At 41.8% G+C, this 27,062-nt stretch overlaps 2 protein-coding genes across 2 annotated transcripts in view; one reads left to right on the forward strand and one right to left on the reverse strand.

The window, feature by feature from the left end:
* The window catches only part of LOC121821659 (immunoglobulin lambda-1 light chain-like), a 755,041-nt gene that overhangs the window by 122,241 nt on the left and 605,738 nt on the right, over positions 1-27,062 (forward strand). The gene's annotated exons all lie outside the window — the stretch shown is intronic.
* The window catches only part of LOC143268061 (uncharacterized), a 104,944-nt gene that overhangs the window by 2,821 nt on the left and 75,061 nt on the right, over positions 1-27,062 (reverse strand). The window contains exons 27-35 of the mRNA XM_076548524.1: positions 21,476-21,546; positions 20,721-20,745; positions 11,563-11,597; positions 10,731-10,755; positions 7,578-7,712; positions 4,776-4,843; positions 3,401-3,425; positions 1,333-1,373; positions 919-949 (exon numbers count right to left, since the gene is read on the reverse strand). Coding sequence (XP_076404639.1) covers positions 919-949; positions 1,333-1,373; positions 3,401-3,425; positions 4,776-4,843; positions 7,578-7,712; positions 10,731-10,755; positions 11,563-11,597; positions 20,721-20,745; positions 21,476-21,546 — 456 coding nt within the window. The remainder of the gene's footprint in view (positions 1-918; positions 950-1,332; positions 1,374-3,400; positions 3,426-4,775; positions 4,844-7,577; positions 7,713-10,730; positions 10,756-11,562; positions 11,598-20,720; positions 20,746-21,475; positions 21,547-27,062) is intronic.

Here is a 27,062-nt window from a genome sequence, read left to right on the forward strand (position 1 = left end):
TGTACTCAGGTTCATGTCATTGACTACCGACAGTTGTGAGCCACTGACAGTTTCTTCTATCACAACTCACCAATCAAAAGTGAGCACCAGATATACACATATTTCCAGACTACATCAGAATACACACAATTTCCGAGGAACGCTACTGATTACAACTGATGGCTAGGAGCGTTGTCGGGGACAGAGGCAGGAAGGATGGGTGTTCCGGTGAAGACCATACTTTTATTTCTAAGTTTGTTTCATCTGCATTGCCTGCATATGAATGCTTGTATATCACATGCATACAATGCCAGGCAAGATCAGAAGAGGGCATGAGATACCCTGGAACTGAGTTACAGATAGTTGTGAGCAGCTCTATGGGTGCTGGAGCTCAAATCTGGTCCTCTGGTAGAACAGATAATGCTCTTAATCAAAGAGCCATCTCTCCAACTCCCATTGACAGTGGGGTTTGGTATGTTTGCTTCTACCTCTCTTTACCATTATGCCTGGATGGAGTAGTATTTAAATCTCCAGGCAAATTTACATCTCACTGATACCTTTCATACTGCCTTAGCCTGCCAAGCAGAAGGTACAACCTTACTGTTTCCTGGATCCTCTCCTATCAACTCCAACAGGGCATGCTGTTACTTACTAGGAAAGCTTTCTTTACTACTGATATTCTGATGCTCTTCAACATCTGTGTCCCCCACTTGGGCTATATCTGCAAGAACATCAGGACATAGTGTACCAGGTAAAGCCACACCAGCTCACACAAAATTGACCCAGGTTCTTCTTGGGATTTTCCACAGAGCCTCTATGGCAGAACCATTTAATCATTTAACTTTCAACTCTCCTTTCCAACAGGAATCCTGATTCAGGCTTCTTAGGAATGAAACACTAAGGTATTTCCTGAACAAGAGAGAGATTTCAGATACTTACGATTTCCAAACACAACAGATGTGATCTGCAACTATGAAAAAGAAAGCATTGTTAAGATTGGGCTATACTGTATCCTTTACAATGGTCTGGTTTTCTCTGGATGACTTAGAGACCGGTGGGAATATAGCTCTACTGGTGCTGCATATGACACCAGTAGAGACGGAAAGAGCCTTCCTTCCTGGCACTGTACCTCCCAAGTCCACTAACATTGCAAGCAAATCCTTACTAGAACAGGGAAAGGAGTTTCTGAGGGAACTGCTTCTATATTTCAATTTTAATGAATATGGTGATGTCAACGATACCAGAGAGCTGGAGACCCTGAACTCCACAAAGGAAACTGTCTTTCAAAAAGTAACACACATGGAACCCAAATAGAGCTGTATTTCTACAGAAGACACAGAAAGGTATGCTTACCATTTGTCTGGATTCTGGTACACTAATAGCACCAGATAAATCTAGGAGAAAACAGAGTAACTGTGAGGATGTTGGCAACTAATGATTATAAAACACTCAGGGAATATTTTCAATGTGCACACGTGTGTATGGAGATAGCTTGGGCTGCTGCTGGGCCATCCTCCAGTGTAGAAGGATGTTCCAGAAAAGAAAAAATAAAACAGATCAATATGAGACCTAGGTTCCTTGTTCCTCAATTAAATCCACTTTAAACAATATAAAATAAATCTAGCTGGTTCACACTTTGTGGCATATACTTATTGCTTTTTTTTTTTTTGGAGCTGAGGACCGAACCTGGGGCCTTGTACTTGCTAGGCAAGTGCTCTACCACTGAGCTAAATCCCCAACCCTTATAATCCCAGCATTCAGGAGGTAGTGGAAGGAGGACCAGGCCTCAGCTTCAACCATAGAGTAAGATAGAGGCAGCCTGTGATAAATGTGTCCCTGTCTCAAAATAAAAATAATACACTAAAGCTGCATAATTTCTAACTGTATTCTAAATATTTATCCTATACTTGCAGGTCAGTGTAGCTTTTACCATCCAACAGAACAATTTCTCTTTGCAACAGAATGAAATCATAACAGAAAACTACAACAAATAAAAATGCAGAGATCAGGTGACTGTGGGGGGCCTGGCCTGAACCTTCCATCTAGAACATTAGTGCTGCAACCAAAACTGTGGAGAGTGGGAGAAAAAAATCCTCTTCCCCTGGGAACAGCCCAGTTGGTTTTCCAACAACAACTGGTCAGCTCTGAAATCTCATAATACAGATAACATTGTATGGAAAGAGTGGATTATATCTATATATTTAGGAATATATCACACACACACACACACACTCACACACACTCACAAATGCTCTCTCTCTCTCTCTCTCTCTCTCTCTCTCTCTCTCTCTCTCTCTCACACACACACACACACACACACACACACACATATGTAACTACAATCTACAGTTGGAGGGAAGGAGGCCAGAGGTCATAAATTCGAGGAAGAAAGGGGGTGACACATGGGGATGGTCAGAGGGAGGAAAGAGGAAAATGATATAATTTAATTTCAAAAAACAAAAAGTTTCAAAGCACAGTATGTGTGATTGTTAACACTTGCTATGTGTCACCAACAGGTGTTTCTCAGAACTGCACAGGCTGCTCAACTGATCTGCTTTGGTTACTGACAAGCTGGGTTGGAAAATCTTATTGCTCATAGTGCTATTAGAAAGTGTACTATAATATTTCAGTTGGTTTTTTTTTGTGTGTGTGTGTGTGTTTGTTTTGTTTTGGGACAGCTTCTAAGACATGAGTCCAAAATCTACAGAAGTAAGTCGCCTTGTCCTACATGATTGCTTTAAACTCCAAAGGTCTGTGTGAAATGACCGGACACAGCAGGGAGTCTTTGGATTTTTCACACAAGTGACTTCAAGCATCTGTGGATGTGGTCTAGTTTAATATGCAGTTAACATGACATGGAGGCAATTTGTCATGGACAGGCAGCATCTCTGAACCACATGGTAAACCCTCAGCCCTGCTGACAATGCTCTCAAAATTTTCTTAAATGAATTTAAGGCTCAACCATGGAAGCAAGAGCAATGGATTGCCCAGATGGATTCATGTTTTAACTTTCTGCTTTTGACTTTGATCAGAGATTCTTCATTTTTGTTCTGAAGCAGGGGTTATAACAATCCCCAAGCACAAATGTCATGAAGACTAGATGAACTAATAAAGTATAAAGTTCATTTAAAGTATGAATGGGAGCATAAACTATGTCCTCCATAGACCATTACCCATACAGGGAAACAAGACATTGAAGCACCTGAAACCCTAATATTCTTTATGCACACAGCCTCATGGAAATCTATGCAGAAACCTGGCTGTCAAGGGCATCTAGAACACCCTTAAAAAGTCGTGTTGACTGTTTTGCTCTCTCCAGAAACAGCAAGTTGGGTGGCCTTTCAAAGAGAAGACAGTAAGGGACACCCTACCTATCTTAACATTTACATTCTTCCTCACCAAGGAGTTAAACAATACTTACCGCTTTGGTCTTCTTCCCAGGCTCCCTGAAATTATAGAAACAAAGACATTTTGAGGGTAACATCATGGGGCATACAGGCACATGTCTTTTTCTTTTTTTAATTAAGATTTTTTTCATTCATTTTACACACCAATCAAAGATCCTCTTCTTCCCTCCTTCCATGCCCCCAGCCTCCCCTCCCAATCCACCCCTCACTTCCTCCCACAAGAAGGCAAGTCCTCCCATGTGGAGGCACATTCAGTAGAGGCAAGTCCAAGTCCTTCCCCCTGCCTCAAGGCTGCACGAGGTATCCCATCATAGGTAGTGGGCTCCACAAAGCCTGCTCATGAACCAGAGATGGTAACTTGTTATGTACACACTCATAAGTGGATACTAGATATAAAGCAAAGAGTAATCAGGCAACAACCCACAACCCCAGAGAAGCTAACTAACAGGGAAGACCCAAAGAGGGACACATGAACTGCCCTGGGAAGGGGAAACAAATGAGATCTCCATGAGTAATCTGGGTATGAGGAGTGGGCAATGGAGGTTAGGGGATAGGGGATGAGAACATAAGGGAATGGGATGGTTGAACTGGAACAGGGAGGGGGAAAGCAATGAAAGAGATACCATGATAGAGAGAGACATCATGGGGATAGAGAAAAACCAGGTGCTAGGGAAGTTCCCAGGCATCCCCAAGGATGACACCAGCCTGGACTACTAGCAATAGTAGAGAGGGTGCCTGAACTGAACTGGCTTGCCCCAGAGATCAGACCGGTGAATACCCTGTCATCACAGAACTTTTCTCCAACTAATGGAAGCAGATGCAGAGATCTACAGCCAATCACTAGACCGAGCTCCAGGAGTCCAGTCAAAGAGAGAGAAGAGGATTCTATGAGCAAGTGCATCAGGATCATGATGTGGAAACATGCAGGGACAACCAAACAAACAAGAGGGAATTCATGAAAGTTGGATCAATGGCTGTGGTGCCTACATGGGACTGGACTAGGTCCTCTGCATGGTGAGACAGTTGTGTAGCCTTTATTTCACTGCCAACATTAATGGCTGGCAAAACAAAGATATATCTGTGACAAACCTATGATATTTTTCAGAATGATGTATCTCTAACCCTCCTTCAGTCACCAACCACAAAATAATCTAAAGAAGAAGCATTGTTTTCCAGAGGGACAGGTGATAGCATATATTCTGTACCCTGACTGTGCCATTCACAAATGCTCTTTCTCATAAGGTGTCCATCGGCAAGGAACTATTCTACTATTCCAGAAAACACAGCATAGTATATATACATACTGTCATATTTTAATAGGCAAACTCAAATAAAATAGGAAAGTCAGACAGCAACATTTCTATTTCAGTCATAGAAAGTCCACCTTACCTCAGTAGAATGGTCGATTTCTTCCTCTTTAGAAAATAACTGTTTAATATCAGGGGCATCTTCAGTATCTAGGAAGAGAGAGTGACTGTTCATCACTGGTGCTGTGGGCCATGGCTTCCTTAGAGAACAGTGCTTAGCTTACACAACAGGCTTATATGTATGGCTATGCTCTCGAGGCTAGACCGAGGGGCTGCTGGAGCATCCTCATTGAAAGCACTGAGTCAACGAGAAGCAGGGAAAAAATGGAAAATGGAACACTTGCAGTGTGCTGATGGGAACAGAAGACAATAAAAGTCTTCCAAGGGTACAAGCTTCCCATTACTCCTATCAATCACTTGAAGACCAGACGGATGGTCTTCTAAAACTAAGAAACAATGTGAGTTTTAATTTATGCTAAGTTGCCATCTAGTACACACTTTCCAGGGTACCAAAAGGAATATGGTTTATGGAGTGGTATTGGTGAACACGAGAAAATAAAGACCATGATAACGTGTCCCCTCTGCAGCACATCTGGGTACCTCAGAATGCTGGAAACAAAACAAGACTCACAGCAATCCAGAAGCTAATTCAATGAACCACTGAATTAGCATTTTAACCTCTAGTGGCACCATGCTCCACTCCCTAGTTCAGTGCATGAACCATAAAGGGGCAGTCACATCCCAGGGAAAGGAAAACCTTAAATGCTGTTGTGTTGGAGCAGCACAGCTTTTCTCTGGAATAGATACTATTTTTAGAGTAGGCTAATAGAGCAATGTAATTTTTCTCTTTGGAGTAGAAAGCACTTTCCCAAGTCATCTGCTAAAAGCATTGGCAGACCATATTTTTCCAGTGGTTTCCTGTGGTAATAGGTATATTCTGGGGCAAACATTCCATAAAATGAAATCACAATAAAACGAGTATCATGGAGATAATTTACACACTTCCTACATTCTTTTGGTTAATCTAAGATTCACACAAATGGAGGACAATGTACACACACACACACACACACACACACACACACACACACACGGTTCTGAACAATCAAGACATGAGGCTTTATTTCTTTTCCCATGGACACTGAAGTTCTGTTCACATAGGAAGGTTAAACTAAGAATTCTGTACCCTCCAGTGTATTGAAGCTCTCCCCCACAGACCAGTAGAATCCCATGACAAAGACAGGATACTTGCTGGTTGTATGCAGTTAAAACTCACTCCAATCACTAATTCACTATTACAGAAAACCCCCAGAAACACACGAGGAAGAGAATAATCATTGTAAACAATTCATTCACAAAGTCACTAAAGAAACTGAAGATTTAAAACACACAGGAGCAATAATCAACTTCAAGGTAGTAAAACCATTTTATAGCAATGTCTGATTAACAACAAAAACCATAAGGTATTTTTGAAAACATGAAATATGTAGAAATGTGCTACTAAAACTCAAAGTTTCTAGTTGGTAGCTTTAAAAGGACATTATCATAATATTCATCTGATTGTAGTGTGAAATTTAAGATTTAGATACTAACTTGGAGAACCTATAGAGTTCAGGAGACTAGAAAGGGAACATTAATTGGCAAGGAGGAAGGAAGATAGTAAGGGGGTCATGGGGGAGCACAGGTGACATGAAGGGAAAAGGGGGAGTAAAGGGAGGGAGGTCTGAGTGGGGAAAGGGATGGCAGAACAGAACAAAGGAGGGACAGCACGGAGGATGTTTGAAAAGGCTAAATGGAAGATAAGATTAAATAGACACACAAATAGTCAAACAAAAATGTATAATTGGAATTGCTCCAAACAGGGAATTATGCCAGATGCCATGGCTTGCCATGTAAACATTTGACAGCCTGGAAAGATGGCTGAGGTAAAGGTCATCTGTCTTTTTCAGAGGACATGGTTGTGATTCTTTGATAGGTTGTATATATTTTATGGAATTATAAAATGGATCATTTGCTTCCGAAAGAGGAAAAGCACAGGAACCTCCCATTTTCCTCGTACTTACAGATCTCTTTCCTGCTCTCTCGCACTCCCAAGCACAGGGTGTGACATGGCCACTACTGGGACCCTTTCCCATTGAACCTGGCCAAGAAGGCTGTTACATATTTCAAATTTCACTTGTACTTTGGGGACTCTTCAGATCTAATCCATCTGTGTCACCCACATGTGGATTAATGTGGGGCGTTTACCCACCACCCCCACAGCTTGCTAGAGTTTTCTTGAGTGCGAGCAGCAGGAAATATTAGATAGAAGGATTTATAGCGGAGAATCTTGCGGAGATAAACAGATAGAAAATAAAGGATAGCCTCGAGAGGGCCTGGAACCTATTTCAACGGGCCCCGACTGTCTCTTGCCCAGGGTTTTTATAGAGACGCCAAGGGGTGGAGCAAAAGACCTCCTCCCCCAGCACAGCCAAGTGCAGACCATCTCAGACACCTGCACTCAGGCCCGTGGTCCTGATCATCCTCTATTCGGACCTGCTGGGTAAAGCCACGAGGAACCCCAGAACGGGCTCCCACAGATTAAGTAGCAGATAGGGTTACTCACCTGTTTCTGCCCATATCAGGTGAAGCTACATCAACTTATACATGTGCCCCAGCTTTCCTCTAGTTCATAGTATTCAGCGAGAGCCAAAGTGACTTTTATTTTTATTTAATTTTTTAAATACCTCTTAAAATTCTATGGTTGTATTTCTAGGGATGAGATAGATACACTGATATATTTCAGATAGTGAAAGTTCTGGTAAATCTGTTCAGTTTTACCTATGGCACAGAGGATAACTGACTACTACATATAATGGAAGCAAAGCCTCAATATGTACAGTACCTTCCTCTTGGGTTTGTATTATTTTATCAGATGTGCTTCCACTGCCTGGAACAACAACTGGAGTAGCTGGAGGTTCCTCCATAACTTGAGGGATGATAGTTTTTTTCTTACAAAATCTTCTAAAGAATGAAGTAACTGAAAATGTAGTCACAACAGGGAGAGTTATGTTAGTTTACGGCAGAAAACCAGAAAACTAATCATGGCTGTGTGTTTGTAAATATGGTCTAATTTCCTGTTCCAGCTAGTCATCAGTGTCAAGAGTGTTGCTTGTGGAAGATCACATTTTGTGATTAAGCAGTATACAGACAATATAGGTACTGTCTGCATTTACGTGGCTGGTGCAATACAGAAGGAGCAGGACTGAATGTGTTGTATGGGTTTGGTGCCAGATGGGAGCTCTTCCTTCTGACAATCGCATGAATACACTGTTGTTCATACGATTCCTCTTTCTTCCATGCTTTTCTCCAAACACTGGAAGTTTCAGAAGAACTTCTCATGATACTTTCTAGTCTAAAAGAGAACTACAAATGGTAAATCATAAGGAAAGGCACATGTACAGCAGAAATACTCCAATGATGTTTGTTAAATATCAGAGGAATTCAGCTAGAAGCTAGTGACTGAATTTAGAGCGATCCATTGCATCCAGCATGGGAAGTGTGGCTGCTGTTGACTTTCATTCTTTATTCACCTGTGGTCCTTGTAGCTCACAGAGAACATACGGTATTAATAGCCTTACATGACTGAGAAGTAAACAACTGTGTGCACTCCCGACTTTTCACCGTTAGGACCACATTAGTTACACCCCTGTCACTGTGACCAAACCCCTGACAGGAGCAGCCTGAGAGAGAGAGATATTCTTTACCTTCCAATCCCTGACTCAAAACTGGAGTCACTGGAGGGCACTGGCTTAGTACAAATATGTGACTCTTCTCTTGCATCTTCAACCTGTCATATCCCTCCCACTGACTAATTGTGACTGCCAGGGAACCCCACTAAGAGATTATAGATTCGAGCATATTCCTTAGAAATACTCAGAGTCCAAATCATTCTACATCATGTTATTGCACGATGGTTTGACAAAAATGAAACTTCCCTTCAATTGGCCAAGCCTTCCTTGATGTCTTCAACATGACCAGGTAAGGAAAGCAGTCTGGCATTTGGGTGGTAAGTATGCACATGGCTTTCTAGATGACAAATATCCTCAGCCACTGTATGGACAACCCAGATAAATGTAGCTAGAAGGGCAGGGTCTGTATTAGCACCAAGTGTGCACCACACCTGCTCTGCTCGACTCATCAAAGTCCAGTTTCTACACACTCTTCTACCCACAGACTCTATGGGGCAATTGAGTCAAGCTCATCCCCTAACCATTATTTTAAACTTCTAGAAATACCTCTAATGCAAGATCAGGCTGAAAATCCCTATGTATAAAAGGATGAGTTTCAATTTATGGTTCTCCTCACTCTAGCTCTGAAGAATTGGGTTTACAGAAGTGTGCCACAATGGGCACATATTATACAGTCATTGGGATCAAATCCAGGGTTGTGCACATGCTAGAAGCACACTAAACCGAACTGGTCTTTACATTCCTGCCCATTGACCCTCTTTGACAAATCTGACTGTGAGGCTACTCTAACACAGCCAGCATCTTCAGAATGATGATACCCAGCCATGCTCTGCCTGTGTAACTCACTGCTGCTTATATCATTCCACTGAGTGCTCAGACACAGCAGGCAGCAGGGAGACTGACTGCCAGTGATAGAAGTAATTCTGGAACACAAACTCAAGCTCACCTTTAAAGATGTATAGATAGCCAAAAGAATGATCCAGTGCAGCTCAAGAATGAAGGGATGACTGGAGGTCTTAGTGGACATTGCCTATAAATTGTGTGGCTCTTTGGGCTCATGTTAATGTTGTCTAATCTGTTAAGCTTTTACAATAGTTCTTACTGGAATGAGCCATCTCTTCCATAAATCCAGTTATCACACACATCCGACCTATTTTTCAGTGCAGTGTCTCCTATAGTCAAATGCTCTGATCTGACCAAACATATGGACTTTCTATGGTGGTATTTTATTTGTACTGAAATGTGATTTAATTGTATGTTAATAAATAAAGTTGCCTGGGGTCTGAGCTATTAGAGCCATAAAAAGAGCGTGGCGGTGGTGGCACATGCCTTTAATCCCAGCACTTGGTAGGCAGAGCTAGGTAAGTCTCTGTATGTTCAGGGATACAGCCAGCATTGGAGACACACGCCTTTAAGACCTGGAGGGCTGTACTTACAGGCAGTGACGAGGCAGTCACGTGTTTGGGTTTACAACCAATGAGAAGGCAGAACAGAAAGACTATATCAAGACAAACACACAGGAAGTAGGTCTCTTTCAGAGAGGTAGGACCACCACAGGAGGAAGGGTAAGGTTTTAGCTCTGAGCTCTGACCTCTTGGCTTTCTCTTTTACATTGGTTCTGTGTTTCTTATTTAATAAGACGGTTGGTTACATCTACAAATTTCCATCTATCATACTTATGAGTGTCTGCAGGCAGCTAAAGAGTACTGCCTGGCTTTCTGCCCACTTGGTGCTCATCATTGTCTGCTATTTACCTAGGGCTGGGTTATTGCAGGCAGATGCTGGGAAGATGGGCCTCTCACATAGGTATCCCTGAGCCCTTGACAAAATAAAAAGTACTTCCTGAGCTCTACCACTGGAAAGACTGATGACCTATCCATACACTTTGAGCTATCATTCTCCAGAGAAATGCACAAAAAAAACCAAAACAAAACCAAGTCTATCACACATCTGTACGGTGAGCTTTGAACACTTTTTTTTAAAGGTAAAATGTGTATCTTGCTTTTTGAATTGACAAATTTGTCACTGGAAAGTGGACTCTGTCATAGGGATAACTGTATTGGGAAAAAATCTATTTAGACCCTGCCTGGTACACAAAATGCCAAAATAACTAGAGGCATCAGAACTGAAAGCAGTGACTGTAGACACATTGGTAAGACTCGTTACTTAGGGCATTGCCTTTTCCCTGCTTAAATTCCCAAGTTTCACTCCCAATAGGAGTCTTATATCACATTGGTGTGCCAGAGAAAAGACAGCCAGCATTTAAACAATTCTAAAATGTGTTTGAGAGATTCCGTAATACATACAACAATTAAATTTCCTCTTCTCCACCTGTAATTGAAAGGAAAGAAAACACTTTGAGGTTCAGGTCATACAGAGTCTTTTTGCATAGCTCTTTGGTTCACCCTATGACACAGCATAGTGTAAAGCAGGATAGGAAAAAGACATTAAAAAAAAGACTGTATTCATACATTATGTGATGATGTCACAGAAAACCAGGGCTACGTACTTTGTGACAAAAACTAATACATCACACACTAATGCTGACTCAAAGTGAGAGCAGAGCACCTCTTCTGTTTGGCCTTCACTGAGGGCTCCCTAAGCTACATCCCAGCATGGCAGACCAACTTAACAACCTGCCCTGGGAGATTAATTCCTTCTAAGAGGGGGCCTCCAATTATTTGCACGAGTGCACATGTTTTAAATGTATTATGCCCTAAATATTCAAATATTGGATGCATGAAGCTTCCCACCATATTGAGACTTTTGGGGAACAACACAAATTCCATCTAGATGACAGGATGGGAAAACAAATAGGAGAGGCCCCTTAAGGAAAAACACACATCTTAATAGATGATATGCCTGTTAACTTCTGAGTCAATATTACACACATTTATCTAAAGAGGAGCCTTTTTTCTCCAGAAGAAAAGCCCCCCTCATACAGACTGTGACACTTGACACGGGAAGATTTGATTCAGTCTGGACCAAGATGGTACAATTCCACTTTGTCCTCTTCCTAAATTAACTCTCTAATACCCATGATGCCCTGCTCAGTTTCATTGTTCAATGGGATATGCACTGAAACATAAGATCACTAGAATAACCTTTCTATCTTAGAGAAAAGAAAGGCCCCCTTACCTTCTCCACCTTTATTTCTGTCTCTTCAGGTAGCACTAAAGGGGACAGAAAGTGACTGTCAGCTCATGGTCTTGCTTCCTACTTATGCAGCATCCTTACTTGATGTGACTAAAAGTGCATAGACTTAGTACATGTGACTAGACCTACTGAACAGGATTGTTGGGCAGCTGCTGAACTGTCTTCCCTTGAAGGGAAATTAAAACAGAAAAAGGCCTGGAGAGATATGAGTAACAGAATTGTATTTCCAGACAGTGGGGGACCTAAAGCAACATAAAATAATCTATCAGATTGAAGATTAAATACAAATCTTCACAGGTATTCTCTTTGGAGTGACCACTGGTATGCTTCAGTTTGCATGTAGAGGTCAGAAGACAAATTGTGGGATCCCAAATTGTAGATGCATAAGATAACCCCCACACCTAAGGCTCAGGGAACATTTTGGTAGAGGATTGGAAAGACTATAAGAACCAGAGGGACAGGACATATGCTGCTAGATAGTGTCTTCTAGACATGGCAGGGATGATATAGCCCATGAAATCTCAACACAGTTCCCCAAATAGGACCTGCATCATGACAGCCCCTACTGATATGGCACCCTAGACCAGGAGCTACAGAGAGGTTGCAGAGAGATGAATTTTCTCCAGAGGTAAGTCTCCTCATAAGTTATCTAATCCTGAACTAACTGCACTAAACATACAAGAGCACACATAGGTATATATAAGAGCAACATTAAATGAACTCCTCTGTTTATGTAAGTATAGTAGTTATCAGAGAAGAACTCATATATTTGAAGGGGGGACATGGGATGAGATGGATTGAGGAGAAGGTGGGATAGAATGATGTAAACACAGTAGTCACATTAAATTCTCAAAGAATTAAAAATGTAAATTATAACAAACCTGGTCTTTCACTTTTGTCTTCCTTCCTTCAATCAAGGTTTTTCATTGAAGCTAAACTGAGACTAATAGTCATCAGGACCCAGAATCATCCTTCTCTGGCCCTGAATATGCTGGGGTTACGGGTGTGCATAGAATTGTCTGAACTTTTTTATATGTGCACTGGAGATTAAATCATGCTGAGTGAGGTAACCCAGACTCAGAAAGAAAACATGATATGTACTCACTTATAGGAGGATACTAGATGTAAAACAAAGATGACTAGACTGCTACTCACAATTCCAGGGAGGCTACCTAGAAAACAGGACCCCAAGAAAGACATAGGGATCACTCAATGACAGAGAAATGGACGAGATCTACATGAACAACCTGGACGTGAGTGGGGGTAATGAAGGGCAAGGGTGGAGGGAAAGAGAGCTTAGGGGAACAGGAGATCCCAGATAGATCAAGAACAGAGAGAGAGAACAAGAAATAAAAGACCATGATAAATGAAGACCACATGAGAATAGGAAGAAGCAAAGTGCTAGAGAGGCCCACAGAAATCCACAAAGATACCCCCACAATAGACTACTGCCAATGGTCGAGAGACAGCCGGAACTGACCTACTCTGGTGATAGAATGGCCAAACACCCTAACTATCATGCTAGAAACCTCATCCAATGACTGAGGGAACCAGATGCAGAGAGCCTCAGCCAGGCCCCAGGTGGAGCTCCAGGAGTCCAGTTGGCAAGAAAGAGGAGGGTTTGTATGAGCGAGAATTGTTGAGACCAAGGTTGGAAAAAGCACAGGGACAAATAGCCAAATGAAGGGAAACACAAGAACTATGAACCAATACCTGAGGAGACCCCAACTGGATCAGGCCCTCTGGATAAGTGAGACAGTTGATTAGCTTGATCTGTTTGGGAGGCATCCAGGCAGTGGGACCGGGACCTGCCCTCAGTGCATATGCTGGCAGTTTGGAACCTGGGGCTTATACAGGGACACTTGGCTCATCCTGGGAGGAGGTGACTGGACCTGCCTGGACTGAATCTACCAAGTTGAACTCAATTCTCAGGGGAGTCTTTGCCATGGAGGAGATGGGAATGGGGGGGGGCTGGGAGGAAGGCAGGGGGAGGGCAGGAGGGGGGGAGAACAAGGGAATCCATGGGTATATGTAAAATTAAATTAAATTATAAAATAAAAATTTAAAAAATTAAAAACAAAACAGGGTACCAATGTGTGCACAGTCTAATCACCTTCTGAGCATCTGTACACCATGTATTTAACTTTAAACAACTATTTAAAAGTGAATGTTCATGTCCCATTACATTATCTCTCAAAGGTAAAAATGATGCAATCTTGGTAAGTATGAATAATGAGATAAATTGCAATAATTCATCATATGTGGTGCATATTTTATGAAAGAACAATGCACAATGGCTAATCTACATGTGTTTATGAACATGGTTTTCTGGTCTTTATAACACTTCAGCTTTGTGATATATATATAAACATATACATATATATCTGCAAGCCCTTTAAACTTACCAAAACTCCTAAATAATGATTATAAGTTGTGCATTTTTGGCAAGGTGAAGACCAAAGACATGAGACTTCTCTTAGAGAAGGCACAAAGGCTAGGCATTTCTCAGAGGTGATCCTTTCCATGCAAAATGGGGGCCTGTGAACACGAGGCTGCCATCAGTATATAGATGCAGGTAAATTCAAGACAAGGTCATTGTAGGGAGCAGATATTCTAATAATTGGAGTCACAGCTTCAGGTGTTTGGTCCAAATGACCATAACATGTCAGTGACTTTACTGTTGTCACACTTCCTAAGATTTCAGACAATGTTCTTCTGTTTGTGTTTGTTTGTGTGTGTGTGTGTGTGTGTGTGTGTGTGTGTGTGTGTGTGTGTGTGTCTGTGTCTGTGTCTATATCTGTCTGTGTGTATAGTGTCTGTGTGTATATGTGTGTGTGTCCCTGGGTGTGTCTTGGTGTGTCTATGTATGCGTTTTCACTTAGTTGTTTTTTTTTTTTTTTCCGAGTCAGGGTTTCTCTGGGTAGCTTTGCGCCTTTCCTGGAACTCACTCTGTAGACCAGACTGGCCTTGAACTCACAGAGATCCACCTGCCTCTGCCTCCTGAGTGCTGAGATTAAAGGCGTGTACCACCACTGCCCGGCTCATGTAGTTGCATGGATCACTTAGTTTTTTTTTTCTTATTGTGCCTTGTGTCACTCTGTTTATGTGACTGCTCCAAGCTGACTCTGGTTAACTTCTCTGTCTTTACATGTTCAAGAACTTCAGTTGCACACAACCAGCCTTCTACCTATGCCCATCAGGTGAAGAGATGAGCCAGATGACCTAGTAAGATTCAAATGTCATTCTGTAAATGTAGTACACTAGAAGTTTTGGGTTCCGGACTCTTTTCTTGTGACTGATAAGTTTAGAGAAGGAGGAAGAGAAAATTATAGAATATAAAAGACACGACACATAGAGACTCATTCTGGGGACACTTCTGAGAAATGTTTTATAGTATGAAACACCATGAAAAAATTCCCGGAATAAGGGAATTGTCACACATTGATGTATTACTAGGTACAGAGTCTAGAGTCCACATGGCATTCCAGAAGTAGGAGAAAGTGGCTAGAGAAGAGAGAGATGGAGGATTATGGGGGTGGAGACTGGTCCTGGATCTCTGTGGGGCAACTTGAAATTCCCAAAAGAAAGCCACGAATACACAGAACACTATGGACAATCACAGCCTGTGGCAAGATGTGTGTCAAGAAGGTTGCTCCCCAATTGCTCATGTCCTTCAGCCCTAGAAACATGGATATTAACTTATGGGAACTTCCTAAGACACCATATGTATCTTGGAATCAGAATCAAGAATGCATGAAAAAGAGCCAAGGCAGGGGTCAGAGATCAGATCCCTGCTCACTCATAAGGTCAGAGGTTCAAGGATGAAGGAAAAGTCTCTGACCTCCTCTACACCTCAGTCATCCTGCATGGCAGTCCAGGATGAGGCGCATAGGCTGGGAATGAGCTACACATTAACACTAGGCCCTTCCTTGCCAGTATATTGCAGATGTGGTAGTTGTGTCAGACTAAACAGCCATTTTACCCAGCAGTCTACCCTGTTGGTGCCACGTGAAGCATGAGTTAACAGTGAACAGAGGACTATGCATGGACTGCTACAAGTCCTGAAGGAAGAAATGGAAGGGCTCTGTTCTTCCTTTATCATTGGGCTTACTCTGCTAGACTATCACCTACAGGTTCCTTAGAGTACAAAAGAGAATACTGTTCCTCCCCAGACACAGTGGATCTATCACAGGTAAGGACACAAAGTGAACACAACACTTCATGGGCACTGTCATGGTGAATCTCAACAGTCAATTGGATGATACCCAGTACTGGGCAGCAAGTGTGAGATTAGAGCAGTTTAGTTTAGGTGAGGTGGAAAGACTACTGAACTCTGCATGACATCATGGCTTAGGAAGGGATCAAGGATATATAAAAAGGTAAGCTGAGCATGAGCATTAAATCTTCTGGTCACTGACAGGTTATAATGGGACTCTGCCACAGACTCCTGCCTGTATATATAATTACCCCGTGTTACAGTCTATAAGCTGAGACTATATTCAAAAAAGTACCAATTCCCTTTTAGGTTATCTTCACAGGAATTTTTAACAACAACTGAATAAATTATTCAGACAGGCAGAAGTAAAATGCAGAGCTAGTAACTGAATCCCAAACCCTGAAAGTTTGGTAGTATCACGGACTTAAAGAATAAATGTTCTGCCGGGCGGTGGTGGCGCACGCCTTTAATCCCAGCACTTGGGAGGCAGAGCGAGGCGGATCTCTGTGAGTTCGAGGCCAGCCTGGTCTACCAAGTGAGCTCCAGGAAAGGCGCAAAGCTACACAGAGAAACCCTGTCTCGAAAAAGCAAAAAAAAAAAAAAAAAAAAAAAAAAAAAAAAAAAAGATAAGATTGGAGCTGGAAAGATGGCTCAGTGGTTAAGAGCACCGACTGCTCTTCCAGAGGTCCTGAGTTCAATTCCCGGCAACCACATGGTGGCTCGAAACCATCTGTAATGAGATCTGGTTACCTCTTCTGGCCTGCAGGGACACATGCTGTATACATAATAAATAAATCTTAAAAAAAAAAAAAAAAAAAAAAGAATAAATGTTCTGGGGAAATGTGTACAAAGGAGAGGAGGATATGCAAAGCACATTTAATAGCACACTCTGCTCACTTTCCATCATGTCCCTGTAATTGGAATAGAACAAGAACCTTCTATTTTCCTTGTCCTTAATGAAATCTTGACCACATTCCTAACTCAAAGACAATGCATAACATGACCACTAGTGGACCCTTGCTCATTGATTCAAACCAGGTACACTGATCCAAATTCACTGAGTTGAATTTCACCCTCAGTCATGTGACATTGGAACAATGTGCCTTGAGGAACATCAGCTCTACTCCATCTGCATTACCCACATGTGGGAGAAAGGATTAGAGGGTGGTCCACCCATTCCTGTCTACAGCAGGTGAAGCCACCCTGACTCATACTAATGAGCCTCAGTTTCCACTGGTTCATGCTATTGAATGAGAGCCGAAGGTGACATCAGATGCATTTTAAATTCTTTAGCTGTGTTTACATTGAAGACTTAGATATATTAGTATTAACCTACATAGGAAAAATTGTCTTAAACTTCTCTCTAGATTTACATATGAAAGAAAATGATTATCACCACATTACACAACTGGACAGAATTACAGAATTCACAACATGCCTTTTTTCTTATCAGTTGTTTCTATAGAATAAAATTTACAGAATTCTGGTATCATCACATCTGTATGGGGTATAGCTTGTCTCTGCTGAATTCTCTCAATAAAGGAGAAACTGGGAACGCATCGAGAATAGAGTTTCATGTCAGCCTCATGGCAGAAAAACAGAGGAAACTAACAACTGTGTGTTTGTACATTTGATCTGATTGCTTGTTTCCGGGTACAGTCATCAGAGTGAGATTGTGCTTCAGGAGGATCACTGAATAGTGTACAACCAGTTAAGCATTACATGAACATGACAAGTAAAATCTAATTTATGTGGAAATACAGAAGGAAGAGCCCCATGACTGAACACACTTTGTGAGTGTGGTGCCAGAGCAGAGTGGTATCACTCTAATCCTTCTTAGAGCCCATGACACCCTTGCAATGGCTCCATTCACCACTGTTCACTAAGACCCTAAGAATTTCTTAAGGACTACCCACAGGACTCACTAGGCTAAAACAGATCTTTGTAATGTATACTGTAGGAAAAAGCACAGGCATTCAGAAGTGCCCTGTGATGTCTGTGAGATACCAGAAGACTTCAGCTACACAGGAGTAACTGAATTCAGACAAACTGTTTCATTTACTCTAGAACACTGGAGAACCGCTATTCTTCATTCTTTGACTGCCCCTTATATAATAGTACATCTCATGGACAATGTATGGCATTGTCCATGGGAGGTAGGAAGGTAAGAAGCTTTGAAAACTTGTGACATTTCACACAATGGAGCAGTAACAGCTGCATTTGTGTGCCAGTGACGACCTCTCCTGACAGAAACAACAGACAGGAGACATGCTCTGCCAGGCAGTCCCTGACTCCAAGTGTGAGCTTCATCCGAAGTGAGCTGTGGGATTCCTGGATCAGTAAACAGCACCTCCTCTATCATCCTCAACCTGCCACTGGCCTCTCAGTGACTGAGTCTGACCCTCTGGAAAAAAAAAAAATTGGGAGGGTACCAATGCTCCAAGTCAATCTCCAGGCTCCAAGTCAATCTAAACCAAGTTTTTACGTGGAGGATGGGAGAAAAGGAAACTCTTTTAATCTCACGAAACCTGGATAAACCCTCATCAGGAAGAGGCTGGAAAAGCAGCCTGGTGCCATTGTAGGTGATAGATGTCCCCTGAAACTGTGTGGACAATCTGAACTGAGTTCAGCTAACAGAATGGTAGTCTATACAGGCTACATGTGAGTTTGCAAGGTGCTGTTCATCTATTCTTCATGAAAGCTCTGTTTCTCCAGAATCTTTTCCCACACAGAAACACACCGGCAATGGACGAAGTCCTACTCCCCTCTGTTCTTTTCTTTTCACTTTTTTTTAGAGAAACGGTCTCTGGCCCACAGTGATCTCAATGTCACTTTGTAGAAATAGATGACTTTGAACTTAAAATTCTCCCATCAGCACCTCTGAAGGAGGTTTATAAAGCTATACAACCACAGCACATCTTTTGCATACTGGGAGCTCACACCCGAGGCCTTAGAAATGGTAGGTATGCAATGAACCACATTCTCTCTCAAGAACTAGCTCTTCTTTGCCAAAGGCCTTCATAGCACATGCCTGAGCAAATACACAGAAACCATTTTGCAAATAACGATGCTCTTCTTACTCCTACCTGCTGCCTGTGGTCCCCCTAGTGTTCCCACTCACAGGCAGTATGGATACTGACTACCAGTGAGCAGAAGTCCCCTTGGAGCCCAGAGTCTAGCTCACATTTAAAAACCTGTTGCCAGGAGCAAAGGAGACCAGAGGTTAACATCCCCTGCTGTTCCTGCAGAGGACACAGGTCTGGTTGGTTTCTAACACAGAAAAAACAGCTCAAAATAGTCTATAACTCCAGTTGCTAGAAACCATACAGCTAATTTGAGTCTGCATATGTATCATAGATACAAATGGTGCACATACATTCATACAGGTGAACACTCATATACCCAAAATAAAAATAAATATATCTTTAAAAACGTCCTCCTATTAGGAAAATGTGTCAGCTCAGATCCAGAGCCAAGAGGTAACTGGAGTTCCTAGTGGACACTGTTGTTAAGATGAGTGTCTCTTTTGTGCTCATGCTATTGGTTTTTTTTTGCTAAATCATTTATTTCTTTTTGATATATAGTACTTTCATTTTTTCTATTAAAATCTTGATCTTAAATTTGCATGAGAGAATTTTTAAATTTTTCATTTTTTCCCTTTTGTTGGAAATGGATTTTTTTCATACAATATTCCAAATTATAGTTTCTCCTCCCCTTGTTCCTGCCAGTTCCTCCCAATCTCCCATCTCATTTGGATCCATTCTGTCTGTCTCCCACTAGAAAAAAATTTCTGAAAGATAACAACCAAACATGACAAAAGAAATATAAGATATAGAAAAACCATCATATCAAACTATTTCTTTAAAAAATCTTTTTTTTGATATTATAATAAGGACATCATTTCCCACACCTGTTTCTCAATGAAAACCCTCCTCTAGACCCATAAACCTTTCCTTGCTCTCTTTCAAAACATGGCTCCTTTTCTCACTAACTGGAGTGTGTGTGTGTGTGTGTGTGTGTGTGTGTGTGTGTGTGTGTGTGTTCCAAATCAAATAAATAGAACCTGATCAGTATACATAATATTACTTTTATGCTTTATATGTATATGTGTTCAGGGCTGAGCATTGTATAAACAATTGTTGTGCTCTTTTTCTGAGAAGTGTTTCTTCCATTTTTCATTAGTTCTTACTGGATTAATCCATGTACTATAAAATTCTAAATGAAACACACCTGCCCCATCTCGCCATGCAGTATCTGTTTCCCATTCTCAGAATCAGTGATCTGACTAGAAGCCTGTGTGCTTTCTAACCTTTCATTCTTCAGAATGTCTGTATGTAGATGAGAAGTAATGCCCTGGGCTCTCTGTGGTAGTCACTACAGGGTCCTGATCTCTGCAGTTTTGACCTATTGAAGGCAGATACTGGGATGTTCCAAGTTAGGGATTACCAAGGGCTGGGGCTATAGAAGGTCTCTTCATCTCCATGGACAGCCTCATCACTTATCTCTGTGCCTTGGTTTATTCTTTCACAGAGTAGCACACAAACAAATAAATGTACTGCATATGATGGGCTTTGAACATATATACTTTATAAAGGTCAAGTGTGTATCCTAATAGGGTAATTCAACAGCTTGTCCCTGTAGATTGGACTGAGCAATTGGGATACCTATCTTGGGAAAAAACAGATTTAGATGTGGCCTGGTGTACAGCATTCCAGACTAACTACAGGCATCATAGCTGAATCCAGTGCACATGGACAAATGCCTCCACTATTTTTTTAACTTAGAGACCCACTTTTTAAAAAATACAGTCCAAATGCTTCCCAGTGTCATAGATCAACAGTGGCTGGTTAGATATAAGGATACCAAGTATTTACACAGTTCATTTCTAAAACATGTCTTAGGAAAAAGATTCCATAATACATACTTCGTCTTCGATTTCTGCAATGCACCTGAAATGTAAAGAAAAGAAAACAGTCTGTGGCCTAGGTCATGATGAGTTCTGTTTGCATGGGTCATTGAAACACATATCAACATAGTATAATGCAAATCAAAGTGGGAAAGAGTCTTCAAATAAAAGACTCTGCTTTAGTATATCATATGATGGTGTCACAAAAGAACTGGGGTTCCTCACTTGTACCTCTTCCCACTTTTGCTGGTTCCCACACCAGATCAAGAGGCACTATCTGTTTGGTCTCTGCTGCATGTTCCCTAAGCCACACTGCAACATGCTGGAGCATCTTTATGATACTGCTATGAAATTAACCCTGCCACAATGTAGCCTCAATTATTTATACTAATGCTCATGTGTTAAAAGTCTAACCACCTGCAACCCCACACTAGACATAAGAAGCTTGCTCCATATGACTGTTGTGGAACATACTGCATGGAAATTGAGGGGATCTGAAGTGCCTGACAACTTCTAAACCAAAACTTTAAGTTTTATCTAAAGAGAACCTTTTTTCTCCAGAAGAAAAAGCTGCTCACAAGACTGATAACACTGGATGCTTTGATGCTCTATTCAGTTTGGAACAGGCTGGTACAATTCTTCTTCTCCCCTTCCTAAGCTAACTCTCTAATACCCATGATGCCTGCTCAGTTTTGTTGTTCAGTGGGATATCCTCTGAAACGTAAGATCACTAAAGTAACCTTTCTATTTTAGAGAGAAAAAGGCTCTCTTACCTCCGATGAATTTTCTTCTGTCATTGTGCGGCCATCTCGTCTAAGTGTGTTTTCATCATTTTCCGGTATTACTAGGGGGACAGAAAGTCATGAGCTTGCAGACTGACAGCTCTTGGTCCTGCTTCCTACCTATGTAGCATCTTTGCTTGATGTGGGTAAAAGTGCATGGACTTAGGACATGTGACTAGACCTACTGCACAGGATGGTTGGGCAGCTGCTGAACCGTCTTCCCTTGAAGGAAATTAAAGCAGAGAAAGACCAGGAGAGATATGAGTAAGAGATTTGTTGCATTTCTAGACAGTGGACACCCAAAGCAACATAAAATAATCTGTCTTTGATTGTGTATTGTTAAATTAACATTTTCACATGTATTCTGTTTGGAGGGCCACTTGTGAGGTCTCATTTTGGGTGTGGAGGTCAGTGGATAGCTTGTGGGATCTGTTCCTCCCCTTTTGCCAGGTGTGTTCTGAGTTTCAAATCCAGGTCATTGGGCTTAGAGAAGGCATCGATATCCTTGGAAAGAAGAATTTTATCCTTCCCTGTGACCAAACTTGTGTTTAAACTTTAGTGTTTGTGTTTACAATTTTTATCATTCCAATTTCAGGTAAGAGTTGACAGATGAAGACGGCAGGAATACAATCTTTTATGTAGTAAAAGTCTCACATGAAACTCTCAACTTGGAAAGAAGAGAATCACTATGAAGGAAGCAGCTGTATAGGATGTCAGCATTTTACTCCAAGATCAAAAAACATAAAGAAATTTGCATGGACTAGGAAGAGAATCACAAGCTAAGAGCAGAACTAGAAATACAAAAGAAACTCCAGGACTTAGAAGATGTGTAACGATAGAATGTTGGCAGATAAATGCCTAGTGATATATGAGAGTGCTTTCATTAGCCACTCTCAAGAAAAAAACCCATGAACTACTAGGAGAAGCAAAGACCATTTTGAAAGATGAAATAGGCAACTTTGAATCCAGAGTGACATCCATTCAGCAGGTGTTAGCACATCTGAAAGTTCAGTTGGATGCAAAATTATCCTTCAACATAACCAGTGAGGCTGATGAAAAGGAATCATATCAGCATACATTTAAAATATTTGTCTATCTTCTATGGAGCTGTGGGTTGTAGTTTGGTTAACTTTGCTTTACTTCTGGTAATGAGTGAGTAAATACCAGAGATGCTAGATAACAAGGAGGACCCTAAAAGGGACGCGAGGAACGCCCTCAGAAGGGGAAATAGATGAGAACTCCTGAGAAACCTGGGGGTTAGGGTGGGACAATGGAAAGTAGGGATATGGGATCGGGGCATAGGGAAATGGGACGGTTGAGCAGGGGATGGGATGGGTAGCTTGGGAGAGCAATGAAAGAGATAACTTGATAGAGGAAGACATCATGGGGATAGGGAGAAACCTGGTCAGGGAAGTTCCCTGGAATCCACAGGCATGACCCAACTTAGAATACTAGCAGTGGTGGAAAGGTTCCCTGAGCTAGCCTACCCTGGTGATCAGATTGGTGACTACCCTAGCTGTCATAAAGAGCCTTCATCTAGTAACTGATGGAAACAGATGCAGAGAGCCATGGCCAAGCATGTTCAGTCGAAGAGAGGGAAGAGTAATTCTATGAGCAAGGGGCATCAAGACCATGATGGGAAGACAGATACAACTAAACTAAGCTGGTGGGCACTCATGAACTTTGGACCCACAGCTGTGGATCATGCATGGGAATGGACTGGGCCTTTGCCTGGGCAAGACCGTTGTGTAGCTTGGTGTGTTTCATGGCACCCTGACAGTGGGAATAGGATCTATCCCTGGAGCATGAACTGGCTTTTGGAGCCCATTGCCCATGGTAGGGACACCTTGCACAGCCTTGATGAAAGGGGAGAGGTGTGGACCTGCCTCAGCTGAATGTTCTGGGCTTTGCTGACTCTCCATGGGAGGCCATACATTTTTGATGGAGGGGATGAGGGTTAGGCTGGGGGGAAAGACGGGAGAGGGAGGAATGAGGGACAAATTTGTGGTTTGTATGTGAAATGAATAAAGAGATTCCTAAAAAGATGTTTGTCTAGCACACTCAAGCATTTTTTTAAATGATAATTTCCATTCTTCGAAGGACTTGGAGGGGAGTTTTAATCATTTCATTTCATTAATGGAAATCTGTGTATTTAACGTATATTGCTTCTTTTTTCATATATTCAGAGGAGACAATATTCATGTATCCATTTATATCATAAGTATATCAATTTTAGTAGGTTCATGTGATATTCATAAAATCAGCTAAACCAACAACAGCAAGAATTTTAGATTTAATAAACATTGTGTAGGTAATTGCTTTCTAATGATTGATGGTCTTATGAGTGAAGTAAACACTCGAATTGAGCAAGTGAAATGTTACATAAATCAGTTCCAATGCAATAGAGACCCAAGAAAACAATCTCTGCAATGAGCAATGACATGGAAACTCAAGCAAATCATGCAAGTGATTAAGTATCTCAATGGTGGCATGATATTTGGCAAAAATTAACTTTACTACAACTTTAACCACAAATTGTTATGATTTTATTGTAATCGTGCACATGCCATTCAGATTTCTTGTTCATGGGTATGCATGAATGTGCATGTGTGAGTGTAGTTTTGATCATAGGTGTGGATTAGATGCATTTGCTTGGTTGCAGGTAAGTGTTCGTGTGCATGGATGTGAGAGGAGGGTATGCACTATCCTGCATTAGTCCACACACTCAGTTACCACCTGCCCTCCATTCTGATCCCCTAGTGTCAGAACCCTCACTGGTGGTATTGGCAGGGGTCATCCTCCATAGTCCTTCCTGCCTAGCTTTATGAAGGACCCTCAACCTAATGCCAAAACAGGTATGGACACAGGCAAGTGCCCCATACCCAGGCTCTCTGGAGTATTCTAAACCTATTCTAAACCTGTTCTATCATATAGTGCTACTAACCCATGAAGGCCCTCTATGCCCAGACCCACGCAGATTTATCAACTCTCTTATGAGTCTGAATCACTTCTCTCCTTCCATTCCACCCACCAGCAGGCCCAGACCCAGAAAGGCAGCACATGTGTCAGCCCTTTTCCTAACTGTGACCCATGATACTCACTCTTCACCCTGTGTGACTATGCCACAACAAACAGATTATGGAGGCCAATACTAGGACCATCTTTTGAAATCTCACCCAGGACCCTTAACTCATCCCACCACTTAGTCTCAGACACAAGAGGTAGCCAGATCCATGCATAGAAGTCGTACATTTTTGGCAAGGCCTAGGTGAAGGCCATATGTGTTGTCTTTAAAAAAAGCACTAAAGGTGGATACTTCTCAGAGGCGTCTGCCTTTCCATGCAAAATGAGGGTGTCTGTACATGAGGCTGCCTGCAGCACAGCTACAGACGGGTATAAAGTAGAGACAGTGTCAAGGAAGTTAGCAGACATTGCACTAATTGGTGTCAGTGCATTAGGTGTTCGAGAGTTCCAAATTGACCATCAAAAGTCAGTGGTTTGGCTTTGTCACTTTCCATAAATTTTAGAAAAATTTCCTTCAGTTTTTTTTATAATTTAGTTATTCTTTTACATTAATCTGATTAGGAAATCTTTCCTAGCTGATTTTAGACTCAACTCTTCCCTCTCTTTTCTCATATTCAAGTGCATTAGGTGTTCAACAGCAGGCTTTCGCTTCTACCCACCAGTATCATAAGAGACTCAGATGGGCATTCTTTTGAGCAATGTTTCAATGTTCCCAGGTAGAAAGAATATCCCACACCTTGATGTATTACCAGATGCAGTGTCTATAACACTAAGTATCCCAGAGGTAGGTACCAGAGAAGGGAGGAGGAAGATAATGGGGGTAGAGACTGCTCCTAGATCTAGGAGGGACACCTTGTTCAGAAGCAATAGCTGCTGAGTTTAAGGAGAGGAGACACATTGTATTAAGGCTACTGAGATTGTCTATGAAAAGGAGCCAAGGCCAAAGTAGTTCAATGAGACAATGCAGAAGATCAGACAGACTTGTAAAGATCAAAGTCCATCAACCTACCAAAGACGGGAGAGCCTGGAGGAAACACACTTGTCAGATATGAACTCATTTCTGCCCAAAGACCACCATGTCAGATACTCGAGTACAAAGTCATAAATATACAAAACATAGAGGACAGACACAGCCTGTAGCAAGATGTGTGTCAAGAAGGTTGCTCCCCAATTGCTCATGTCCTTCAACCCTTGGAACATGGGTATTAGCTTATGGGAACTTCCTAAGGCACCCTCTGTATCTTGGAATCAGAATCAAGAATGCATGAAAAACAGCCTAGACCGGGGTCAGAGATCAGACCTCTCCTCACTCATAAGGTCAGAGGCTCAAGAATGAAGGACAAGTCTCTGACCTCCTTTACACCTCAGTCATCCTGCATGGAGTCTAAAATGAGGCACACGGGCTGGGAATGAGCTACACATTAACACTAGGCCTTTCTTTGCCAGTATATTGCAGATGTGGTAGTTCTGTCAGACATTTTACCCAGCACTCTACACTGTTGGTGCCACATGAAGCAGGAGTTAAAAGTGAACCGAGGACTATGCATGAACTGCTACAAGTCCTGAAGGAAGAAATGGAAGGGCTCTGTTCTTCCTTTATCATTGGGCTTACTCTGCAAGACTATCACCTACAAGACTATCTTGTTCCTTAGAGTAAAAGAGAGAATACTGTTCCTCACCAGCCACATTGTCTCTATCACAGGTAAGTACACAAAGTGAACACAACACTTCATGGGCACTGTCATGGTGAATCTCAACAGTCAATTGGATGATACCCAGTACTTGGCAGCAAGTGTGAGATTAGAGCAGTTTTTTAGGTGAGGTGGAAAGACTACTGAACTCTGCATGACATCATGGCTTAGGAAGGGATCAAGGATATATAAAAAGGTAAGCTGAGCATGAGCATTAAATCTTCTGGTCGCTGACATGTTATAACGGGACTCTGCCACAGACTCCTGCCTGTATATATAATTACCCTGTGTTACAGCCTATAAGCTGAGACTATATTGAAAAATCTACCATTTCCCTTTTAGGTTATCTTCACTGGAATTTTTAACAACAACTGAACAAATTATTCAGACAGGCAGAAGTAAAATGCAGAGCTAGTAACTGAATCCCAAACCCTGAAAGTTTGGTAGTATCACGGACTTAAAGAATAAATGTTCTGGGGAAATGTGTACAAAGGAGAGGAGGATAAGCAAAGCACATTTAATAGCACACTCTGCTCACTTTCCATCATGTCCCTGTAATTGGAATAGAACAAGAACCTTCTATTTTCCTTGTCCTTAATGAAATCTTTACCACATTCCTAACTCAAAGACAATGCATAACATGACCACTAGTGGACCCTTGCTCATTGATTCAAACCAGGTACACTGATCCAAATTCACTGAGTTGAATTTCACCCTCAGTCATGAGACATTGGAACAAGGTGCCTTGAGGAACATCAGCTCTACTCCATCTGCATCACCCACATGTGGGAGAAAGAATTAGAGGGTGGTGCACCCATTCCAGACTAACTACAGGCATTGTAGCTGATTCCAGGGCATATGGA

The sequence above is a fragment of the Peromyscus maniculatus genome, chromosome 12, assembly GCF_049852395.1.
Source record: "Peromyscus maniculatus bairdii isolate BWxNUB_F1_BW_parent chromosome 12, HU_Pman_BW_mat_3.1, whole genome shotgun sequence".
NCBI classification, from domain to species: Eukaryota; Metazoa; Chordata; class Mammalia; order Rodentia; family Cricetidae; genus Peromyscus; species Peromyscus maniculatus.